Genomic DNA, 25,569 nt, shown 5'->3' with positions numbered 1-25,569 from the left:
CGACTTTTACCTTGAATAGGTAGAACTTTAGTAGCGCTTAACATGGCACTTACTGATAGCACTTTGTAGTTTGGCTTTCTTGAAGAAAATGGTACTTTCTTGATTTCTGTTGTTCTGGGTTTTTGTACCCTCATGGTTGCAATGCACTTATTGCAAGTCGCTTTGGATAAAAGCGTCAGCTAAATGAAATGTAATGTAGTGCAATCACCTAAAAGGGGAGGCCGCCCCCACTAATGTCAGTCCACCTGTTTGGTTCTCAGCAGCTGGACCACAGGAGAAGAAGGGCTTGATAAGTGCTGGTTCATCACTTTCTCTGCGCTGAGGAGGTTGGGCGGGGTTTGGTTGACCTCCAAGAGAAAAGAATTACAGATAAGCAAAGGGAGATAAGTGCTTATCTAAGTACTTAAATTCACTGTGATCGCTTTGCAGGTAAAGATAGTCTGATGATTCATGTTGTAAATTACAGACTCGACTGCTCCGATATTCACAAACGTGAACAGGTTCGAATTTTATAATAGACGGAGCAATAAAATGGGGCTCCACTGAGCAAGGGTGTCTCATTATGTTAAAGGCCTGTTGCTTTGAGTCCTCTGTCCTCCTGTTTCTGTATGTGTTCACGTGTTCATTTACATGATGTACATGTTAACTTGCATATAGCGTTCGGGATGATATCAAGTTACAAGTGGTCATTTGCAGCACGATAATGCCCGGTGTGAACAGAACTACTTGGAGCTGTCTACTTGTGATCACATTACCCATAACAACATTTTACTGCATACAAAGCCTTGCAGTAGTAACTTTATGACTTGTACAACTCCACGTGTTTTCCAGTTGTTCACGTATTCCAATAGTTTAAAATAAAAAATAAACATTTAAAAAAAAAAAAAGCTGGGCTATTCATTTTTAATATCAGCCAGGTGACAGCAAATAGCAATCATCTCAGAAAAGGAAGCGCAGCGTTGTTTGCTGCTGCAAGCATTTACATGACAGACTCCCTGCAGAGCCACCCTCAAGAGTCCCAGTGAATCAGGGAAACAATGAAGCTGGGCAGAGATGCGATGGGGCAGCTCCGGCTTATTAAATGGCTACGGACGAGAGAGCCTTCCTCTTTCCTCCTCTGGGATGCATGGTGAGGAGGCAGTTAAGGAAGAGCAGGGAAAGCGGGATGTAAAGGAAAGCTTCCTGTCCTCCCATGGCTGGCCCGGGCCCACAGGGAGCAATAACCTGAGTTTAGGATAGTGAAAGAGCACGCGACACAATTTTGCAGGTTTAAATCCCGTGTCCATTTTCTAGTTGCTTATTTACAGTATTTGTAACACATATTCAACTTACGTGCACACGCCTACTACATTTTTATATTAAAAATCAGTAACATGTCATATTTATGTAAATAATATTACATGAATGTATGTGTAATTTGTATATTACGCATTTATAAAAAAAAAAAATTTGTAATGTATAAATAATGATAGCCTATATGTGAAATGCGTATACATTTTTTTTTATTATACTTATATTTTGTATGGGCTAGAAATATATGTCAATATATGAAATTGTTCCAGTATTTAATTGGTTTCATTTGTTGTTTTTAAATGTGCATATACGTTTTTGCTTAGTATGTACAGTCAAGTTTTCATAATTTTTTTTACACATGACACAATTATACAAATATGAACGGAGGCAAACAAAGCAATGTCGTGAACATTTTGACTGCAGATTGTGATGAATAAAATTCAAATGACTCACTTTGTTTTTCCAGGCGCAATGACCATGTTGTCAGCTGGTTTCCGGACACTCGTCTGTCCTACTGTGACCTTGACTTTGCCTGATTCATGTAAACACAGCAGCAATAATAAAAAAAAAAAAGTGCCAAGGAGCCCTGATGTAGGTACAGGAGTAGTAGAAAAGGAAGTTCAAAGGGCACACACATTCATGCCTTCACACTTAAGACACACCACTACTGGGTTAACAATGTGTATCTTATTTAATTCAAATTGTTGTTGTTTTATTTGGGTGGGGAGGGGGTGGGAATTATTTATTTACTTGATTTCATCGACTTAATATATCATTTATTTGTGTATTTTTCTTTCTCAATTTGTTGTGTAATGTTCTCCGATGTTTAATGTTCTGTACGTTCTCTTGAATTGTTAAAACGTTTGAAAAATAAAATAGTCCAAACAATGTGCATTGGCTATTTCTGCCGTACAAAGAACTTCACGTCAACGTGAAAGTAGGGACTTCAGAGTCGACTATTTTTATTTTTTTTAAATATCGGGACTCCAGAGCAAATTTGCATGATTTGGAGACCAATAAAGTCCTTATTCATCTTATACTGGCCCCTAATCCGCTGAAACAAGCCAATTTAGCCGTTTGTTTGGCCAAATTGCAATTGTTGTTCGACATAATTTATTCTTATTTTATGTTTTATATATATATATAATTTTACTATTGATAGGTGTATATTATGGGTGTGGTGCTGCTGGAGCACACTGGAGCGAGGCTCAGCCACTTTCTTGCTCCGAGTGGGGAAATAAAATGTTAACATCTCTCTCGATCCGATTTTGATCTCCTTTTCATCTGCTACCGTTTTCCGTTTTAATATGACTGCGTTACACATGAATACAGACTCAACATTTAGTCTATGTGTTTTCAAATTAAAAGCCCGCTTCACTAGACCGAAATGCTTCTTCTCTTAAGAAGGCTTTTATTGTGGAAACGTTTGCAGGAACGTGTTGTGATCGAAAAACACTTTCGGCGAGTAATCCGGACAAACCTTTAAAGTAAATAAATAAATAAATAACACGATTCTCTCGTAGACTTTATAAAATGAAAGCAGTTCAAATATCTAGATTATTATTAAGTGCCGTATGTAAACTTGCTGCCACAGTGTTACACAACCTTAAAAAAAACAACAACAAAAAACGAGCCGCAACCTAACAGCAGGTGCAGAACAACTGGTCCGGCGCTTCAACAACAACAACAACAACAACAACAAAAACGAGTGTACACGTTTTAACAAATATACATTTTGACATTTTACTTTTACACGTAAGAAAAGTAAAATGTTCTTTTCCTGTTGCCAACTGACCGTTGCGTTATAATATCCCCTGGCACCATCGGTCTGTCCTGCGTGGGCACGCCGCGACCGGAGGACACGGAGCGCAGGAAAAAAAAAATCTGTGACGAGTTGACCTCAGCTCAGCGTACGTTTTCTATTCAGAGAAGTCTGAAGTCTCAAGCTTTCTCTCTAAAATAAGTTAATTTGATGTTTGCTGACCCCGTTATTTGAAACTTCGACCGTGTTTAATATGGATGTCCGACATCCTGACGTGAAGTGAAGCATTAATCAATCCTCTCCTCAAGAGACGGTTGTAAAACAGGCTGCGCTACCTGTGAAAGTGAACGTTTCGGTGTGCAGGGTGGATGGAGGGAGATTTACGGCAGGAACTGAGGTCTAATATTCATAACGGATGGGGCGTTCACCACTAGATGCCGCTAAATCCTACAACACTGCTCCTTTAATCCTTTTTAAAAAAAAATTTTTTTTTAAATGTTGACAGTAATTTCAAACCCGTCAAAGTACTCGGTGATATAGTGGGATGCAGGTGTGTGTAACAGGAATCAACCATTACCCAAAAATGTATCTTTAAACTGCAATTGATGTTTTTTTGTTTGGTTTTTTTTTTGCCTGTTGAGGTAAGTGACTATTAAAACATCGGAGTCTGCCAAAAAAAAAACCCAATAAAGTATGTTGAAATCCAAACCTTATTCATTATATTTGACCAATATTTTACTTTCAATGTTTAATATCATCAGGCTGAGGCTGCGTTAAGAGCAGGACAACGCAACGTAAACCTAAAGATCTCTCTCGTGCCGATGGCTAAGAATTTAGCAGTTACCACACATAAAGCAGCAACATCCCATTCCTTTGAATTCATGTTCGGGCCACCGGATCCTTTTCCGCTTTAGTTTGGTCTCAAGCTGGTGCCAACTGTGCTGGTACCACAGACTGCATATAAAAGTGGACCGTAGCTCCCAGGTCTGAAAAATTAGGCTGATGCAGAAATGCCTTAAACTGCAATACCACAGAAGGCCGTTAGGGGTTGCCTCCAAAAAAAAAAAGGCTCTGGCTCCATAGACTCCCATTCAATTTAAAAAAGAAGAAAAAAAAAAAAATGTCCACGAGTCATTTTGGTGTCATTCGTTACATTTTTTTTTTTTTTTTTTTTTTTTTGGGGGGGGGGGGGGTTTTTTTTTTTTTTTTAGCAGTCCATCTCAAAATAATCCCATAATTCATTAGATTACGGCCTCAAAAAGTAGTGTTTTTTTAGGGGCATGTCTTTTTGATTGACAGGGCAGCGGTGCGGCCAATGGGTGGGTGGGACATGGTGTCCTCGGGGTCCCCGTTCAGACCCGAGTCAGATCCGCTGCCTGCTCCAAATATGGTCACGTCTGGCTCCAAACCGTTCCGATCTGGCAAGGTGGCGACGGCCTACAATCCCACCTGGAGGCTCAATGACAGCAGTTCACGAACCAGTTGGTGACGTCGCTGATAGTTGCCGCTTGGCTGCCGCTGAACGAGTGAAGCGAAGCAAGTAAAGTTGCGAGCGAAATACCAAAGAAAAGGTGTTGAAAGATGCTAAAACACGCCAGAGTTGGAGGGGGGGGAGTGGGTCACGCATTACAAGTAGTTCCGTTTCTAGTACAAAAAAACCCACAAAAAAACCCCACTGCCACTAAAAATTTGAAATAGTTTATGTGCAATGAATACAATTAAAAAAAAAAAAAAACAAAAACATGATCTGCCTCTTATTCCCTGCACTGCTGAGCACTTCGATGTATCCGCATTGTAGTATTTATCACTTTTTACTGTATTTTTTTTTTTTTTCTATGAAAAACTTTCCCCTTGGGGATTAATAAAGTATCTGTCTGTCTGTCTGCCTGCCTGTCTGTCTGTCTGTCTATCGTCTGTTATATTGTGCATTCACATTAAATTAAAAATCACATATTTTGACATTAAAGAGTAGCTTTGGGGGCTTCTGAGTTGAACATCTCTAAAGAGGGAGGAGGGTGTGGGGTGTACAATGTGTGTGTGTGTGTGTGTGGGGAGCACCCCCCCCCCCACACACACACACACAAAGAGGTATAATAGTTAAGCAAAGCTCTGCAAATTTTGGATGAAACGGTCTTGTTACCGATCAGGGCCAGCAGCGTCATTGTGCTGCTGCTGCTGCACACAGCGCCCCCGAGTGGTAGGCACCTAGTACCGCCGTTCAGTACCACACCGGAACCTCCGGCACATGATCTTCCGCCAGTCACCACCCACACAGAGCTCAACGCCACAAAACACGTAGTTAATCTGTATAAAAAGTAGGTTGCCTTTATTAGAAGCTGGGAAACCAAAACATTATCAACATCATCATTGTTAATACTTTTTTTGTTGTTTTTTTTGTTGTTTTTTGTAAGACCACAATATTGCCATTATCAGCATCATCATCATCATCATCATCATCGCTTCGTACTTTTCCACAACATGCAAAAAGATTCAAGAGTTCAGCGTTCCTTTTCCACGCTACCGACAAAAGCTTTTGTCCACTTGGGTCTCCTGTAGGAATTACAACTCGGCTTACATTTATGTTGCCAGTACAACTGAAAGGAAGATAGAAAAAGAAAAAAAAAACAAAAAAAAAACGTCAGAAACGGTACAACAGAAGAAGTCGTAGAACGGATGAGAGAGGAGAAATTCACAGCCTTGTGCCATGTGCCTCCCGTGGTAAGATGGAGAGGAACCTCATTTCAAGCCCTCAGTGCTGTGAACTGCAACAGTATCTGGATCCTACTGCCAACAGCTCTTAGAGCTTTAGGTTGGTATAAACAAACTTCTTCTTCTTCTTTTTTTTTTTTTTTTCTTCTTCTTTCCTGTTTTATGTTCTTATTCATATCCAATCGTCTTAAAATGACAGCAAGGATTGGGTGCCAATTCAGAACCTGAACGTAGAAAAACACACTAACCTGCTAACAGGACGGTCGGAAAAACAATCGAATGTGCTTCTGAACCAACGACTGGGTTCAAGTGTGTCCCGTACGCATCCAGGACTGATTTCTATTGCAGCCTTGGGACGACTCATAATGAAAACGACGTTCCCAAGATCACAATAGCAACTTTTTTTTTTTTTTGCTTTGACATCAAACACTACGTTATCGCAAAAAAAAAAAAAAAAAAAAAGGATAATTTCACAAGTGCTGCGACTGATCTCCAAGTTACTAGTTCTGAGATCGTTTATGGCTTCGGATGGTCTGCTGATCATACAAATTGTTGACTTTTATTTTGAAGCCTGATTTGCCGCTTGTAGCAAAGACCTAAAACGTGAGGACAGGTTACATTCTCGGGGGGTTAGGGGGGGGCGGGGGCGGGGGGGCTCCAGTGATGGTGGTCGAGAGCCGGTGCTGAAACTCAACTCGGTGGAAATTAAGGCATTAACAAGACGAATGGACGCCGGATGCAAACCGAGCTGCCCGCTTTGAATCTACTCCGAGCAGCGGTGCTGTAGAAACCCGGACGCATCGACACGTGAACGACTAATGTGGCCAAAAGAAAGCCTCGCAGAAACAAATACAGATGGATACCAACAGTAACCATTGAGAGTGGGAGTGGGACTGTGTGTGTGTGTGTGTGTGTGTGTGTGAGGGGCTAGGTGGGGGTTGGGGGGAGGGCAAGGTGAAGACGAAGAGAATGAACGAACGGACGGGGAGTTAAGAGTAAAAGGAGCGATGTCTGGTCCAACCATCAGGCAGAACAGATTGGATAGGGTCAACTGGTTTTCTTTAAAATCAAGATACATTTTATTTCTTTTCTTAAAAAACAAACATTACAAAAAAAATCTGAATAGAGAATTAGAACAATGAACCAACAGGAAAAAAAAAACAACAACAAAAAACAACATTCATTTCTTAACTCTCAAAAGGGAAGAAAAAAAAACAAACAAAAAAAACAAACAAAACAACAACAACAAAAAAAACATCTGTTCTTGCAGTTCTTAATAACAAAAAAAAAAAAGAAAAAGAAAACAAAACAAAACAAAAAAGGATTTAGGGGGAGCCTGGCACAAGGGGTTGAATGGTGAGGAGATGCTAGAGCCATGCGGCAAAGTGTGTGTGTGTGTGTGTGTGTGTGTGTGTGTGTGTGTGTGTGTGTGTGTGTGTGCGTGCGCGTTTGAGAGGAGTGGGGACAAGCACGGCGCATCATTAGAAAGCCTGACGTACAAAAACCAAAACCGTTTTCACAAAGGCAGCTAATGTGCCGAGAGAGAGAGAGAGAGAGAGAGAGAGAGAAAAACAAAACAAAAAAACAAAAACAAACAGGAAGTACCCCGACAAACATCCATGTTTAAACATGTCTATAAAAACACACGCCGTGCGGTCTTCAAAACGTGTCGACGGTGGCGGTGCGGCGCGAGGCAAAACCTCCCGACGCCAGTCTCGCGCCGCCGAGTGATCTACGAAGCAGCAGCTGCGAGCGGGAAGAAGAAGAAGAAGAAGAAAAAACAACAACAAACAAACAAACAAACCAAAAAAAACGCTTTTTCAAATAACGGCGTTTCAGGGTGATCGAAATCAGCAGCGCGGTCGGTAAAGTAACATTAAAAAGACGCTGCTTTAACGGAAGAACAAAAAAAAAAAAAAAAAAAAAACCAAACGCAAAAACCCGGTTTTTTTTTTTTTTAACACCACTTTCCAACGCTGTCTTTACAAAACCATAAAAGTACCCGAAAGCGGCGCGCCGACGCAGCGCTTTGGAAATACAAGCGCTATCGGCGAAAGAGCCCGTCGGGTCGGATCGCCCGAAACGGGTCTCCCCCCCCCCCAAAAAAAAAACCCCACACTAGTGAGGGGTAGGCGCTCGGGACGGACGCTCACCAGCGCCGACGATTTTCACACCGTTGTCGTAAAAAAGAACGGAGAGAGAGCGAAAGGACGACGGAGGCTGCTGGAAATACACACTTCTTTTCAGGACGCCTCGACGGGAGGGAGGGAGGGAGGGAGGGGGAGGTGGGGACACAACAGCAACAACAACAACAACAACAAAAACACACCATGTCCGAACCGTTGAGCCAGGCCACCCGTGGGAAGGGGGAGAGAGGGGGGAGAGGGGGAGGGGGGGAGTAAAAACAGAACGATTCTAAACGCAGAGCAACAAAAGAAAACAAAAACCATTGAGAGAGAGAGAGAGAGAGAGAGAGAGAGAGAGAGAGCGAGCGAGCGGGGAGGATGGGCTTCGAACGGGTACCATCTTCTAGTCTTCTCCAGAGGGCGCCTCTTCTTCTGAGCCGTCCTCCTCCTCCTCGTCCTCCTCCTCCTCGTCTCCCGCTGCTGCTGCTCCTCCTCCTCCCCCCGCGGCCTCCTTCGTCGTCTTGGGGGCGGGGGAGGTCTCCTTCTTCTCGGCCTCCTCCTCCTCCTCCTCCAGGGGGCTCTCGGGGTCCTCCTCTTCCTCCTCCTCTTTGGGTGAGCTCTTCTCCACGGTCTTGGCGCTGGGGCGCCCCTTGCCCTTCCCTTTCATCGGGCTGGGGGTCACTACGGGGTGGGGGGGGGGGGAAACACACAGGAAACTCTCACTTTAATCCTTCTCCCGGCGACTTCGTCGGCCCAAAAGAGCTCACGCCTCGCTCCCCGTCGGGACTAACCGGCCCGGCACGCTGCACGTCGCGAAGCCCCCCCGTGTCGATTCGTACGTCGTTCAGGGGGAAAAAAAAAAGCGAAACCGACGCTCGTCCTCGGGATTAATTCAAAGGAAAAAGAGGTCGGCGCTCGGAAGGGAGATCGTCGAGCGTTTTCCAGCCTTTCTGCTGAACGACCCCCCCCCCGTCTCCACGACGACGCGGGTCATTCCCCCCTCCCCCCCGAATGTTGAATTATTCCTCCGACAGGCCGCCCCGCGATGAGAACTTCATAAACTCACTTCCGACCCGACCCACGTCACACCAAACTGATTTGGTTGAAGGTGAATTGCAGAAAGTTGCTGATTGGCCCAGTATTCTAGCCCCGCCCCCCAAACATTTCATAAAACATCAAAATCCGACTGCGAAAAATTTGAATTCATTTGTGGAAGACGGTGAGGGTGACGAATTGGCGGTGGAGAAACGAAAAAGGTGACGAGGCGTCTTATTTGGACACGAGTCAACTAACTCGCCGTCCTCACCAGAGGCGTCGTCGTCTCTGCTCGTGACCTGTAATTACCCCGTAAGGGACTTCCAATTGTGAAACGGCAGAAGCAAATCGAAATCCACTCGCAAGCATTCTCTTTTGGTTTTGACCGCAGAAACCGATACGAGCTTCGTGTCCTCCCGTCTCGGCGCGGTCATTTCGTATCGTCGCGCGCAAAAAAACCAACAACAAAAAAAAAAAGGCGCGGCGGAGCTCGGCCGCGCTCTGATTGGACGAGCTCACCTGTGGCCTTTAGTCGGGGTTTCGGGCTTTTCTTCTCCTTCTTGTCCGGCCGTCCCCGTCGGATCACCTTCTTGCCTCTCTTCTTGGAGCGCCCGTAGTCGCTGTCGTCGTCGTCCTCCACCGTGAAGTCCTCGTCGCTGCCGGACTCGTCGGCTGCAGACGGAAACGGGTTCGCGTGAATGATCTCGTACAGAACACAAGAGGCCGGTCGGATCCGAACGCGGAGCGAGCGGTTTAAAGCCATTCTAGCATCGGGGGTAAAAAAAAAAAAAAAAAAAAAAGGTCTTTACACACTCGGGCTGTTTTTTTTTTTGTTTTTTTTTTCCCGTTCGTGTGATTAATTCGCACGTCGGTCGGTATACATCTTTGTTTTTTGTTTTTTTTTCAATTTAATAAGGAGCATCTGCCCACAGAGTCCCTTCCGGGGAGGATCCTCCAGTTCTGAAACCGCAACTCTTAAAACGTCCTTCAATGGTGACAACGTGCAAATGATTTTAGGCTTTCTTCTTAGCTTAGGGGAGGGGGGCGGGAGGGGGTGCTGTGTGTTGTACATACGGTCCAGGTAGGACTCCTCTTGGTCTTCGTGCTCCTCGTCCTCGCTGCCCCCGTCCCCCAGCAGGATCTCTCTCTGTTTGGACACGGCCTTGGAAGCCGCCTGGCGCACCGTACGCTTTCGACTCACTTCCCTGTCGTCGTCACTGTCATCTACAGGAGGAAACCCGAGACGGTAAACAAACAAAACAATACAAACAAGGAAAGAGTCATCTTTTATGCGGCGCCGCCCGCTCAAACCATTTACCGGCACACCGTTAACGGTCGTTGACGTGGAGCATCCCCTCCGCGTCAATCCTTTCCAGATCAGCTTCTCGTGTGTGAAAGTAGAGCGCGTCGGAATATTACCAAAGCGTGGCAGCGTTCAACTTAACCCCCCCCCCCCCCCCCACCACCAAAAAAAAAAGGGCCAACTTTCCACTGGCCTGCCAGCGTAAAAATGAAAATGAGGCTTTTCCCCATATTTGTGGGGGATTTAACACACACGATGATCCCGCAAGACGCGTTTGTTTGCGACACAAGAACGAACTCGTGCGCGTGACATTTCGGTGAGCGCGGACGACCTTGACGAATGAACCGTGGTGTCAAGAACCGAAACACAAGAGGGGCTCATTGTTGAGAATAAGCTTGAGGTGGTTAGTGCAGCGACCAGCGACTGATGTGTAAGGGACTCGTGTATTCATGTAGTGTTGTGGGGGGTGGGGAGGGGGAGGAGAAATAGTAAACCTAGGTTATTTTCTGTAGCTACAATTTACCGATGTTCCCCAAACACCTCACAGGCTGACGGTAGACGCCAGCCAGGCAGATTACGCTCTTGGAAATCAGCCCGCACCGCCGCAAACGGTCAAGTCCTCACTCTTCAACACAACTGCCAACAAACCCACCGTATTCATTTATGTGAAGGCAGAAAATCATCTTTGTTAACGCGCTCCACGTAAGTGCCATTTGTATTCGGTAAATGACTCTCAAAGACCGATTGATTATCCAAAATGGTTGGAGACTAACTTGTCTGCTCCGCCTATTACAAACTCCCTAAAGGGGCTTTCCACTTCGTTCCGATTGGCCAAACGACTCGTCTGAAAAAGCCGACGGTCAGCGTTAAGTCTTTCAAAGAAACGCCCCCCCCCCCCCTCACCAGTGGATAAAGCCAGCGCTACGGTCATATTCTTTTTTTGAACTTCAGCTGCTTTGCGCAAAGGATCATTTGCATGCCCAAATATAGATTTGAAAAAAAAAATAAAAAAAAAAAAAAGGAAAGAAAAACAAAAACATTCTATGAAGAGTTCATCAGGGTTTTCGGGGGGTTGGGCAACAGGGCAACATTTCCGCCTGCTGGCAGCCCCGTTAAACCAGGAGGTGGGAGACTATTCACAGGCTACAAAGAAACACAGCGGAGGTTTCCAAAAGTCGTTAAATAAAACATGCATAACCACGGCGCGTGTTGAAAAGGCACGGCGGAGTACCGCAGGCGAGCCGTCTTGTGTTATGTAGGACATCCGGAAGGCCCACGCGGCCGCTTCCACCGCAATCGCTGAAAGCCAACTCGCGTCGTGCCCGGAGAGGTTAATTATTCACGTAAATGAGGCACGAATACAAAAGGCAGTTTTTTTTGTTTTGTTTGTTGTTGTTGTGTGTGATTTCAAATCAGCCGCATAAACGTATTGGCCATAGACTCCGCCTATCTACATAATCTCAAAACTATCCTGTCCCGCAAACGCGCTCGAGTTAGTTGTCAGTGGAGAGTTGAAATCGCAGTTATCCGCATATTCAAATCAGCAACACGGCACTCTTTCGTGCTACGTCATTGGTTATTAACAACACGGTCTCACTTTATTGGTTAAACAAAAAAAGCTTTAAAAACAGGTCGACCGCCGCTGCTTTTACGACAGCCATTTTCTTTGCGTCTCCACCTGGTTCAAGCGTGTCACGATCGGTAATGTTCCGCCCCGTCCTCTCGTTGCAGAGGGAGTTCCGCACGGTTCTTTCCTCGGACCAATCGTAGTTATTCTTTTCATATAAACGGTATAACGTATTCCACGCGCGACTGTTATTTTCCGTCCACATGCAGATGACACGCTCCCATGTTCCCTGTGCAGATTTGACTTGGGGTGCCGCTCGACATCAACAGCTGTCGTTTAACCTCAACAAAACATCCGTACGACCTAAAACTGTTCCTGAACAGTGGAAAGACAAAACGGATGCATGTTTGAAACTTGTGCTGTAAAAAAAAATTAAAAAAAATAGAGTGCAATACTATTAATACCCAAGAATTTGGTTTGATGTAGAAGTTGACTTCAATCCAAAATGACATTAAAACAAGAGTGAAATCGGGCTTTCTTTTTTTTTTTTTTTTTAGAAACAAATCTTGTTTCCCTTGATTTATGAGGGCAAGAATCGTTGAAGCAGTTTAGATGCCGTTTAATCACTTTGCATTAAGATTAAAAACCTGGAGATGGCTATGGGACACCATTTCCGTCAGAGAGGAGTCAGGAGGATTTATTCCTTTTCGTCCAACAAAGCTAGACTTCACGAGCCCCGTCTTCTTGGAAGGTGGGTAGCCATCGTACCTGTTCAGAGGTTCATCCTGCAGGTGCCACGAATTGATAGCCAGGAAGTTTTGCCTTGTGTTACTAGGTCCAACATATTAGGGGAATGCTTCAACAAAAGCTGAAAGTTGACCTCATTAATACCAATTTCTATTTCAACCACACCTCCTCTCTACGGTAAAAGTCGTATATTCTAACCAAGTGTTTGTCACCCGAGTCGTTTCTTTATTTTTGCTTGCTTATGAGAATTTGAATACCACGCTCACATCTGTGCGGGAAAGGTGAAGCTGCAGTCGACAGCTCGGCTCCAGCTCATAGTTTAAAAAAATAAAAATAAGAGAATTTTTTTTTAAAAAAAAGCCCACCTACCAGCTCATTTAGTTGACACTCTATGTACACTGTAAGTGTAAAACAGATTTTATCAGGCGTTAAGCTTTGGGCTACTTTTTTTTTTTTTTTGTGTGTGTCCAGGACCAGTTGCCAGGCAACCAGTAACGACTCCAGGCCTGGTATCAATCTTCAAATGAAGTAAGAGTATGTTTCAATACGTTTCTGTCCCTTTAATATGTAAATATTTCATTTGTTTAATGGAAATGCTTTCAGCACCGTTCTCCAAAGAGACAACCCGTTTTCTTTTGTACGGAGAGACGCTGGTCAAAGTGTAACGTCAGGCTGAATAATGATTAAATAAAGGCCATTAAAAGAGAGTTAAACCAACCAGAGTCACGGTCACAAAATAAACAGTGTCTCAAATAATGGCCAGCTCAGTCTTGAGAGGTTGGGAGACGGCTGTTTTCACCGCGCTCCCGCAACGCTGGTAGACTTGTGATGCCGGTAGCAGCTAATGAAGCCTTTAGCTTGCAGAGATGAGCTCACTTCTTTCGAACAGCCCCAGGTTTATTTAAACAATTTTTTTTTTTACTTTCACTCTTCACATAAGCAAGTCTCTCCCGTCACGCTCCGAAGCAAACGTTAGCTTTGCCAGCGAGCAAAAATATCACCGGGAGTCATCAGTGAGATATTACCGTCTGATATGACTGCGTGTATTCATGCCATGAATGAAAACACACCTGCAGTTTCCCATTATTAAAACAGTGGTCATCTGTTAGTTGCTGTTGGGCAGAAACATTGCTTTTCGTTTGTTGTTTAGTTGTTTATGATTGAATGCTATTGAACAGAAGCAGCCGGGGTCACTCCTTGACAACAAGATCGACTTTATCGGATTCTGTTCATGTGTAACTGCACTTGTTATGAATAACTACAACTATCTTCAACAGGCCAGGTTTAATTCATCCAATTTGAGCAAAATTTCAATTCCAATTGAAAAATAACTCAACCCCGTGTAAGACCTTTAAATCATGTGTTGGCGTCGGATTGAACGGGAGTCCCATAAACACATGACGACAATTGCGTTCCACCTACCACGGGACAAAGTAGATAGATCAAAAGCAGCATGTACAGTACATTCCATAAGTTGTGATAAACACCCTTTAAAAAAATATATATATATATATATAAAAAAAAGCAGATTTGATGTCTCCATAAAAAAACAAAACCAGAAGGGACTCTGGAATTACCTGCTGCCCGTTTTCTCTTCAGCCCCCGCTTGCTGGGCTTCTCCACCTTGGCTTTCTTTCCCTTTTTCCCTTTTTTTTCTTCATAGTCGCTTCCTCCATCTTCATCCTCCTCCTCTCCAAATTCGTTTCCTTCCTCGTCGCTGCCGAAGTCATCTGCAGCAGCGACACAGAGGGAAGTCAGTGAGTCGGCTCTCCAGCGTCCGGTGCGCTCTAATCAAACTCCTGCTGTTTCCACGGAGTGTCTGAGCCAACAACCCCTCATCTAAAAATGTTTTTTTTTATTTATTTATTTTTTTAAATCGGACAACAACTTACCTGCAGAGTCGTTTTTGGATTTGGAGACCTTTTCGTCAGAGTCCTCACTGGGGGGAAGAAAAGAAAAAAAAAAAAAACAACAAAAAAACCCAGCCTTTAGTATCAAGACGAAGAGCAGCCTGGAGATCATCATCAGGACAGATTTCATCTGCATTGCATTGACAACTTATTACTCTGGCAAGTAACGGGGATATGTACTGAGGACTGTTTGGTGTGGCGTCTTCTTTTTGTGTGTTTAATTTAAGAGAGCGCAGTTTTTAGGTGCGTTAACAACAACCTTTTTGATAAAGTGGATCAGGACAGCTGCTCTACTGATATATTCAATTCTCCTGTTTTCTACAACTCCCGAGAATGGAGCTCTACTCTACGTCACCTGAACTCCTCTGCAACATCTCTCCAACGACTCGTTTCACGTGATTACTAATGAGTGGAACTCGGAAGTCCCTGCAATTTCTTTTCCCGTTAGTCTTTTTAAATGTACCGTTAAGACCCGATTCATGATTTCATGTTCTCCTTCTTTCTATTCCTCTCATTTCTCCCGCCCTTCTTTCAAAACTACAGTACTTTTTGCCTCACCGGTGGCCAAATTGTCCGCCTGTTGTCCCGACAGACTCTGTCAATCGAGGTTCACTGAGGTTGCGAAGGTGTGATCACACGAGAGCCGCTGCTTAGTGCACTCGCTGCTTAGTGCACTCGCTGCTTAGTTCTAGAGGCGCAGTGGACATTTCTTTTTTTGGCCTCGCCCTGTGCTACGTTTCTCGCTCACAGCTGCCTGTACAGCACTTGGTCATTAAACGTGTGCAGCAGGACTTCTACCGAGCAAGCAGCAGCTGATATCTGTGCAAGTGAAATTGTAGAATTTGCTCGCGCGGATGTTTTGTCAAGCTCACGACATGCGACACAAATCTGACACCCAAGGACGGGTCTTAAAAGTTGTGTTGAAAAGCTCCGGGACGGTCGGTTTTACGTTCACCGTTTCAACCTCATTCGGTCACTGGGAAGCACTTTCGGTTTGCCTGCCGTTAATTATACAAAAAAGGACCAATTTTGGCAAACCTCTTGTTTTTGCTTCCATTTTTGACAAGCCGAAAGTAAACGATCACATTTTTCCTCCAAACTCTGTGAGGTCAATTCTTGTGTGAGTCGGCGCGCGTGTTCGTCTGAGATTTCTTCATCTGTAACGTGGCGGCACGCTGATGATTATCGCGCAGCAGTCGGGATGCCTCGACTGAATGCAATCAACAAGCCGACTGCAGGAATGTCCGTCATACTTGTCACGTCAAGTCGTCGGTGACCGAAGTGCTTCTGTGTTCCTATTGGTCGACATCAAAACGCGTACAAGGCGAGCGATGGTGAAACTAATTCGAAGTGTGCTCTTTTTTTCTTTTCTTTTCTTTTGGCACGCTGGGAGACGTCCACGACGGGTCATCAGTTGTCCCCCTCTATGATGCGCTGCACAGGATGCGGCAACTATTGATTACGCCCCGAGCTTTCTGCTGCATGAAGCAGAGTGTGTCAGTTCCCAACAAGATCAAATAATATTGCACAGCCATTAAGGAGAAGTGTGAATAGTCACAAATGACGGCCGATTGAATTTTGCAGAGTTGATTAAATCAATCAATCATCAAAGGAAAGCACTGGCACTAATAAGCAGTAGTGCTATTGGTTTATAGTATAATCAATACTCTGATGAGACACCCCCAACAACAACAACAACAACAACAACATGAATATTCCAATATGACTGGGTTTACCTCTGTCATTATGGCTTCTGGTATTCACACTACACCCTGATTAAGATTTAAGAGAAATGATATTAGTGATACGAGTTAGACCCATCGTGAGTCCAGTGCAGCCCCCCCCCCCCCCCCCGCAGCTGAGCTTCTTGTTCTTTAGGCTCCTCCAGCTCACCTTGCAGTCCTGCCCTGTCTGATCAACTACCCATTTCCTCGTCTCTCTACCTCATAAAAGGCTGCCGTCCTCCCAAGGTTTTAACCCGTCAGCCTGGTTGCACCTGCCCTGCTATATAACGTGGCGCTGACTGTGCATTTCTGCCTCGGCTGGGTTCCACTTCCACCGATAACGGAGAAGCTGCTGTCGGATCCTCGGACCTGACAATGCTCCTTTATGCATCCAAGTATTATGGTTTAAAAAAAAAAAAAAAAAAAACTGTTGGAAGACTAAATGTGATGTGCATTCAAAAAGATAGGATAACATCAAATTCTATGTCCTGGAATTGATTAAACTCCTAAAAACTCATCAAAATGACATACATACAAGGTGTTTTCCAAGTAAATAAATTGTCTAATGCTTTGAAGTGGCTCAGATGTGACTCACCTTTGCCTGCATTCAGTACAAGCAGATATATGAACGTACAACCAGTCCCTGCCGCCTCCACCCAACCCTCCGCCGTTCGCTTGCAGCTCTATGATATTGAAAGCCTCATCCTCAAGCCGATGTGATATGTTGCTGAGGTGTATATATATATAATATAATATAAATCCGAAATAAATTGAAATCCTGACTGTCAAGACTGTTACTGCTGTTCCACAGTGGAAGTGCTCTGCAATAGCGTCGCCTGCTTATTTCATTAATATGTCATATAGCTTATTATAAAAAAATAAATAATAAATTTAAAAAAAAAAATCACACGGATATTATCAAGGTTACAATCTTAATATTCATCGGAGAGGATTTATTTTTTTTTTTAAAACAATGTATCAAAAGAAATTGAATCGGTGCTTCAAGCCGTCGGACAACCAGTCCTAACCAACATCCACCGGGAGCTCACCTGTCCTCCTGTGAGTTCTTTGAGCGCTTGTGCTTGGGCTCACGGGGGGCTGCTGTGCGTACCTTCTTAGGCTTGTCATCACCATACTCATCTACAGAGAGAGAGAGAGAGAGAGAACAAGATTTGAGTCTTTCACTCACACCACATGCAGGGGAGGGAGGACAGAAGTACACCCGTCTTAAAAAACATCCAGCAATGGCCTATTTTTTTTTATGACTAAACTGAAACTAAATAAGAAGTAATGTGCATGTAATAAGATGCGAGGTTCAGGAACAACTATTCAAGTCATGGTGTTGGATATATTGATATTTTGGACTCGGATGATGCAGCTACAAAAAAAAAAAAAAAAAGAAGTCAAATTTGATGCCAATTCATCAAGTAGGTGTTGAGATATTTCGCTCGGTGGGTGACCTCCCTCACAGACCGTATATGAAAGTGGAAGAAGCTTCCGGCTCTGAAAAAAATGAGGACGATGAGGAAGTGCCTTAAGCTGTAATACCACCAGGTGGCAGCAAGACGGCGCCGGGCAAATTCCGATACTCGCGGCGTCATAAAGGCCGTTCACAAACCAATGGGTGACGTCGCTGCTGGTTGCCGCTTGGCGGTGCTTCAAGAAAGTAAGGGCGTCACCAGCGGCATCATCTTTGGTGGTGAATGTTAAGAGTCATCCTCTTGGAACCTTGAATATTTATCCAAATCCAGTCCGTCCTCATGGTCTCGAAGGAAAAGTCAGGTAACGACGAAAAAAAAAAAATCGTTTTGAGTCATTGTCTGACGACCAGGAATATCTGGACAAATGGTAACCAATCCATGAATTAGCCGAGTGAAAAGCCATATCAACTACAACTACGTCCCCGGAGACATCGGTTGTGCTGACGGCAGACCGGATTTGCCCAACATAATGTATTAATCCATTACTTGTGCTTAATAGCGTCAGATATAATGTGCTAATGAACAAAAACTGGAATGAAGGTCTCGCCGGCGGCCTCCAGATGCTGATTGATGGCTTCCTAACTGGGATCAATTATGAACTGAACTTATTAAGCCGAATGACCGATAATGCCACGACGTTACATTACATTTCATTGAGCCGACGCTTTTATCCAAAGCGACTTACAATGAGCGCATTTCGACCGCGAGGGTACAAAACCCAGAACAACGAGAATCAAGAAAATACATACCTCGAAACACAATATATGTTCTGAAATGTTCCCGGATATTAACGTGTCGTTTGTGGATTTTTTACACGTTTTATAGGTGCGGAACTTATATTGTGCCAATACTGCTGAAACACCGCAACGTCAATGAATCGCACGGTGTCGCTGTTTACTTTATTTTGTTATTATACCACTGTGAACAATGTTGCACATCATTGAGCAGCACTGGCATCGTTGGATTTTTAGGTGATTTTTTTTTTTTGCAAAGTTGATGATTTGAGGCTGCATCACAACACATCAGGCCCCGTCCCGCGGCGGTGCGGGCGCGGCACTGCAAAAGCAAAAGGTCCCCGTGGCTGCCGTCAAGTTGTAACCCTTATCATGGCGGATTTTAAACTGGGCCACAAGTCCAAAATGAAGCGAGTGCAACGTGCAACATGCCACGCTGTGTTTTGGCCAGTCGTGAGAACAGCGTCTGCCCGTGGACGTCCGGCCGGGTTGCTGGCTTTACACGATTGGTCGGGGTTGTCACGGTCATTAAGTTTTAGTTGACAATTAATTGTCATACAAATAGTTGTGACTGGAGATGGTTTCTTTCTTCTGTTAATGTTATGCCACTACGGCAGTATGAGCCCGATAACAGTTTTATAACACGCGTACACCCGAATGAGGAATAGCAGCTGTTTCGTGGCAGGAAGGTGCGTCTCCGCAACCAAATCCATGATGTTAAATGTGAACAGATGCTGTCGGTCAAATGTTAGAAGGTAAACGGCCGTAGAAAGACGCCAGGTCCAGTATTGCCTGACTTGGTGTGAACGCGCCTTTACTTGGTTCTGTCATGCATTTATTCTGCTGTGTCGGCCTAAATATTGTATCCACTTACCATTTCTCAGTTGATTTCCAAGAAATGCTTTATATTGATATCATGATGTTTAATATCAATCAAATAGGGTTTTTTTTTTTAATCAATGCTGCCCTCCAAAATGATCCACAGATACTGAAACACATCTAGAGCCTCTCTTACCTGCGTCGTCAGACTCGTTGAATTGCGAGTAGTTCACCACTTTCCTGTTCCTGTGAAGAAAAAGACACGCCGCGTTAAGATTATAGAGTTCCTCCAGCGCTTTCTTTCACCTGAAAATAGGCTACGTAAACTCGCGGGATGCGGAGTAGGCAACACAGCTATCATACGTCATGTCCAGCAAGTTGACGGGGCGCGACGGGTCAGCTGCGTATGAATGTCTGGACATTTGATTTGGTTGGTGAAGTCACGAGCCGCCTCCCGCTAAGGGGGCACACCGAACCGGACACTCGTCTACCTTCTACAATTTCCGGGGCTAATTTAGCAAAGTGAATGGGGGGAAGCCTCAGGTGACAGCAGCTGACTATAGTTCAGGTAACGCACACGTTCAAAAAGCTGCGCAGCAGGGCTGACAAGAAGCTCAGCACCGGTACAAGTTAAAACCACTGAGAAAAAAATAAATAAATAAATCAACCCCCGCACGACTCTTTAAGGCGAGGTAGTTTTTTTTCTTCTTCTTAACATAGCTCGCCTTTTTAGCAGATTAAAAAAAAAAAAGTTTAAAAGATAAACGTACCAAAAATGTAAACGTCCAACATCAAAAAGTGAAAAAAATGACTATGAATAATGAAATTTAAGCTGCATTTTCTAAATGAGTGAAGTGCCACAAAAAAAAAAAAAACAAAAAAAATCCCCAGCAGCTGGCATCCCATATTATCTACAAGAGCTGCCTAGAAAACAAACATGGTGTCTGTGGGTCTTAACCAGGTTAAATACAATGCTGCGTGTATGTGTGCGCGCGTGTGTGTGTGTGTGTGTGTGTGTGTGTGTGTGTGTGTGTGTGTGTGTGTGTGTGTGTGTGTGTGTGTGTGTGTGTGTGTGTGTGTGTGTGTGGTGAGAGGGGAGAAATGGCGGCATAAACTTTTACAAGCGCTTCGATTGCAACAGCGGGAGCGGACGTACGCCGACCCCATTAGAAGCCTCGAACTGCAACCTCCGATGAGCTTTCCACACATTACCATTCACATCTTGGGTGCACTAGAGACGGCGAGATCTATTTTCCCGACCCGTTGGATTATATTATATCGAGGCTCCAAACTGTGGAGGGAGCGATGTGTGAAACTGCCAATGCTAGTCATAACGTGGGAGATTGATTCGCTAGTTGGGACTATCCAACCAGCGAGGGTCCAGTCTTTCGATTACTGGCTTAAAATATTGGCCAAGATCAGCAGAGACTTACCAGACTCGATTATTGCGTTTCATTAAGTTTGCCCCCGTCGAGCCCAGATTCTCGGGATGAAGACAAGCCCGCGGCTAACTTCTTGCGGCAACCGGGAGCGGCGCCACCCATTTGGTTCGTGGACGGCCTTTACGAAGCCTCGGGTTCGGAATATGGCTTCTGAACACCTCATCAACCAATTTTCAACCTCCCCTGAATGCAGCACGATTTGACTGGTGAGGGAATCGCAGGCGCATTTCCAGATTTTGGGGGAAATGAATGAAAAAGGCGGACGGCGGTCGGGACTCCGGCGTGTTTGAGTGCCGGCAGATGAGCTGTCCGTGGGCGAGTGAGACTGTAAACCAACTTGTGTCTGTAGCTACGAGGTAAGGACAGAAAGGGTCGTGAGCGGCTCTGTCGAAGGGTGCGGACTTGCCCGTTTAGGCCTTCTTAATGCTTTTAGGCGCCACTATTGGGACTGCTGTGTGCGGGCTAACTGGCAAAAGGTGAGCTGGTGGAGTGAGTAGGTGAGGGAACACATGAAATGTATTACTGGTGCGTCAAAAGAAAAAAAAAAAAAAAAAATTCACGGCTGCTCCTACATAAAAGTGTTCGTCTTGAGTCGTCCATGCTGCAGCAACCGAGTGGTGACGAGATGCTTCTCCGTGCACGTCCGCACGACGAGCGTCGACTGGTAGCCTGCGAGGCCTTCGGGGAGCGTCAGTAAATTGTAGGATCTACCGATATTCTGCGTATGGGGTGTTTGGGGGACATTGTATTAAATTGAAATACCCCCCCCCCCTCCCTCTGCACTGCATGACTACACGAACCCCAGTGGTCAGTACAGTCAATCTGTATGTAAAAGCGGATGTAGTTTGTGGCTCAGAAAATGAGGCCGGTGCTGAAGTGCGTGAAACTGCAATACCCCCGACCGCCGCTAGAGGGTGGCTCCAAAAAAGGCCTCCGGCTCCGCAGACTCCCATTCAACTTCTCTCATTATTATTCTCAGTCAATACAATTTTTTTTCACACGTTTTCTGTACGTCTTTCGCTAAATTCCCTCTTTCAGATTGGCGCTGCGGCCGTCCTTACGAAAAATAATCCCGTCATTAACTATAAAATAAGCTTCAAAAAGACGGTGTTTTGGGAGACGTGTCCGTTTGACCAACAGGCCTGTGGTGCAGTCAGGTCACGCCTATCAGTTCCAACCAGATTGAGCCAGACACACACCCCTTTTTTTTACTGAATTAATCCCAATTCCAAGTACAAAACAGAAAAAAAAAAAAAAAATGCAAATAATTGATCAAATTATAACGCCAAACATTTCCCATTTCAGATTTTTGTAACTACGACAAAAGGCATTAACCAATCACATCGCGTACAAGTCAAATGGACAACACGTCACAACTCCTAATGACAAAGTTGACTGTTTGTGTCCCCAGTCGGCCGGTGTTTTATGACAAAGGGCACAAACATTACAAAGACAACGATCTCCAGGAAAACACACAGACCAGAAGGCGAACAGCAAGGCCATCAGGCTCGCGAGTAGCTCATGTAGTTTGGACGTAGTAAAGTTGGTAATAAGCGAGCAACAGCGTCCCCGCTGGTTTAGTAAATGCACCAAGTGCCTGCTAAATTATTATCGCTGAATGGTGTTTAATCAATCTTTATTTTTGTATGGCGAATAAGCCGACACAAATCTATTCAAGGCTTTTTTTTTTCGTTTTAGCAACTGTCGCAAAATTACAGCCACGAATTAAGTTTTGATGCAAAATATTTGTCGGTAAATGATTCCCATTTTCATGTTGCCTGTCCGTCACACGTCCAGGGTCGTAAAAAGCCTGAAGAATTCAATTTGTTTAAAAAAAAAAAAAAAAAAAAAATCTACAGGAGATGGTTGTTCTTTTACGAGTAGAAGATCCAAAATGACATGGTATTATCAGTGATATAAGAGTGATGTTTTTTTGTTGTTGTTGTTGTTTTTTCCTGCTAATTTTCCACACCGTGTCTAAAGATTTCAGCCAAGTCTAGACAATGTGCGCCGCATTTTCAAGTGAAGAATGAAGCAACAGCTCAGTCACACGCTCCATTTAGGACGCCACGAGAAACCGCGAGATTTCGTGAATCGAGCGTCCATCGGATTTTTTTTGTCGGCATAATAGGACTTCTAATCAAACTAAAGGGCATTTTAATTTGGATTAAAAGAGCTCGGAGACACCCCGTGCGTCCTAATCACAGCGGTGATCTTGCACTGGGGGGGGCAGGAGGAGGAGGAGGAGGAAGGGAGAGAGAGAGGGGTGACGACTTTTGGAGCTCTCCGCCTTCCTCTGACATCAGCCACCAGCGGTAATTTACAGCCAGCGCTGAAAATGTAGACCCGCTTCTTCCCTGCTCCTCCTCCCTCCCTCCTTTTCCTCCCCCCCCCCCCCCTCCATACCAACAACGACATTTTTCACACTTAACGCACGACTGTCTATTGTTCTCAAAGTGCGAAAAAAAAAACCGCTTGAATGCGATATAATGGCGACATGAACACCGACAGCCCATTGCCTAGTCTGCGCGGTAACAAGATCAAATCCCGAGACCGACAACCACCTCCTCCGGTCGGGTTTTTTTTTTTTTTTTTTTTTTTTTGAGGGAGGAGGAGGAGGAGGAGGAGGAGGAGTGGGGGAATCAGCGTTTTGGAGCCTCCCCTGGATGAATGGGTAGCCATATTCTCATTCTCAGTCAAGAGAGGGAAAGAAAAAAAAAAAAATGTTATCAGGCCTGTTTTAAGTGAGCCGTAAAACGTAGCTACTTAAAAAAAAAAATAAAAAAAAATCACACCGACTAATTTCCCGCTTGGCCTGCGGAGCAGCCAACAATGCACATCACGGATCCGTTAAAAAAAAAAAAAAAAAAAAAGAAGAAGCATGATAAGACACGACGCGGCGGTGGGGCTTTTTTTTTTTTTTTTTTGCACGTCTCTTCTTCACAAGACATGGCGAACAAGTCCACACCGCTGGGATCCATGTTAGAAAAGAGAGGGTGCACACAAGAGGAAGGCAAACACACACACACACACACACGCACGCACGCGTTTCCCATTATTTTTTCATGAAATAAAACACATTCCCAGCACATAAAATACAACATGGTGGAGACGTGCAATGTTCAATCTTGCGCCGCTTGGACACAAGCGCGGTTTGTCGTTATTAAACTTGGGGAGAGCGGACGACAGATTTAGCACACCTACCTCACTGGTCTTGACATTTTGCAGGAATACTGTAGAGGTTAAGGATGTAAGAAAGGGGGGAGAAGAGAAAAAAAAAAAAAAGCACAGGGAGAAAGAAATATATATTCCCGCTCTGCAAAACACCGAGGGGAGGGAGGTTGACGCGCAACTCCGCCGTCCGAGCTAGAGCGTGAAAACAAAAGTACGGGCGGCGACTTGTCCTCCAAACGCAAATATTCTTATTTTTTTACCTTCAGCTACTCAAAATGGTGAATAAAACAAACTGAAACTGCAGCCTGTGTGCAACCAAACCCCGCGGCCTTGAGGGGTGGGTCCCCGCCGACAAGCACCGCCCCTACGGAGCCCTGAGAGGAGCTGCGCGGCGCCACGCAGCTGCCATTGGCTGATTTGAACGAAGAATATCCTTTTCATTGGACAGTCGAGCTGCTCGTCAGAGCACTTTTTTTTTTATCATCGTTCCCCGCCTCCGTTACCAAGCTCGGTTGAAATGGCACTGTTAAGAAAACAAAAAGAGGCCCTCAGGTTGGATGCAAACATTCAATTCAGTGTTGGTCCCAAAAGACCATAAAGCAACATTGCAATTATAGGTTACAACGTGCACAAACATCATGTATATATAATGACAGAGGGTATTTCAGTAATCATAATGACTGTGCTATTCCTGAGACGAACCTCCCCTCACCTGGCAGACTGCTGCAGCATGAGATGCAGGTGGTAGTTGTATCTACATTAAAGTCTATAACACTTAAGTTAAAGGTTATGCATTTCCTATTTTAGCTGGCTATACATTTCATACTTTTAGGCCTATATTTAAATTGTGACATTGTGATAACAATCCATATCTACAATCCCCACCAAATTCCCCCCCAATGTTTATGCAAAACAGATTTTATCCCAATTTTGCCACCTCCACACCCCATGTTCAGTCCCACACACTAACGCAGGATAACCCCGTGTTTTAGGCTCATCTGAATGGGTCAACATGTATTCAGGCCATGCTTCATGACTCTGGGTTTTCTACTTGTCTTACACTGCTCCACTTTGGTACAGGATGAACAGGAGTTTGTCTGAAAATGTTCAGATTACAGTAATATACTGCAAATGTTATTTGGCCTACAATAGAGGCTATATATTAAAGTTCGAATTAGGAAAATATGTATGTGTATAATTTAGCAGTGATACTGTTGCAGGTCCAGATTCTCAAAGTGGTGACCATGGGATTTGTGACAATGGATTGTTTGAAAGGATTCTTAACCTCCATGATCAATAACTACAAACTTGATGTTTGCTGATTTTGTTCATGACATTATTCAGAATTAGAGCCCGACAGACCCTGGATTTTTGGGGCTGATACCAATACTGATATTAGGAGGTGGAAAAAAATTCTGATTTCTATATATTGTCTGAAATGTGGTTATCACACAGTTGTGACAGCCATTTATCATGGACGAAGGATATTTTACAGTTTAACAGTAATCTTTATCATTCAAAATGACACCAGTGTATTTGAACAAAGCAAAAATACAAATAGAACATATTAAAAAAATGACTCATCATTCAGGGTCTATTAGGAATTTTTGTTGTTATTGCTGCAGATTATTGCCATTATCAATATATTGCTTTAGTCTGTGCATCATCATAAAACAGTAAAAGAAATATATGAATTATATAAGATAACCTTTCATTCATCCACATGAGGGAAAGACAGGTTTT

At 44.2% G+C, this 25,569-nt stretch overlaps 1 protein-coding gene and 1 long non-coding RNA gene across 2 annotated transcripts; both read right to left on the bottom strand.

Moving 5' to 3' along the window:
- Nucleotides 1-626: 626 nt before the first annotated feature.
- Nucleotides 627-3,436, bottom strand: LOC138623575 (uncharacterized). Its single transcript, XR_011311085.1, has 3 exons — nucleotides 3,089-3,436; nucleotides 1,747-1,825; nucleotides 627-1,224 (listed from the first exon to the last, which is right to left on the bottom strand). It is a non-coding gene; the product is annotated as an uncharacterized lncRNA (long non-coding RNA).
- A 4,402-nt stretch (nucleotides 3,437-7,838) lies between these two features.
- Nucleotides 7,839-24,160, bottom strand: nucks1a (nuclear casein kinase and cyclin-dependent kinase substrate 1a). Its single transcript, XM_069703238.1, has 8 exons — nucleotides 23,857-24,160; nucleotides 19,407-19,456; nucleotides 17,226-17,316; nucleotides 14,435-14,481; nucleotides 14,120-14,272; nucleotides 10,000-10,149; nucleotides 9,445-9,597; nucleotides 7,839-8,571 (listed from the first exon to the last, which is right to left on the bottom strand). The coding sequence occupies exons 1-8, from the start codon at nucleotides 23,871-23,873 to the stop codon at nucleotides 8,294-8,296; spliced, it is 939 nt and encodes a 312-aa protein (XP_069559339.1). The 5' UTR covers nucleotides 23,874-24,160; the 3' UTR covers nucleotides 7,839-8,293.
- Between the last annotated feature and the right edge of the window lie 1,409 nt (nucleotides 24,161-25,569).

Source organism: Brachyistius frenatus, unplaced genomic scaffold (genome assembly GCF_029030835.1).
Source record: "Brachyistius frenatus isolate BFR_SWC_R1_liver_20210118 unplaced genomic scaffold, ASM2903083v1 Contig_45, whole genome shotgun sequence".
Taxonomy (NCBI): domain Eukaryota; kingdom Metazoa; phylum Chordata; class Actinopteri; family Embiotocidae; genus Brachyistius; species Brachyistius frenatus.
The sequence above is the reverse complement of the archived record's forward strand: the minus strand, read 5'-3'. Positions and strand labels throughout refer to the sequence as shown.

Excerpts from the sequence above, each read along its gene's own strand:
- nucks1a (XM_069703238.1), bottom strand. Across the intron at positions 14,482-17,225 it reads AAGAACTCACAGGAGGACAG|TGAGGACTCTGACGAAAAGG; the intron begins GTGAGCTCCCGG and ends TCTTCCCCCCAG. Across the intron at positions 14,273-14,434 it reads ATCCAAAAACGACTCTGCAG|ATGACTTCGGCAGCGACGAG; the intron begins GTAAGTTGTTGT and ends TCGCTGCTGCAG.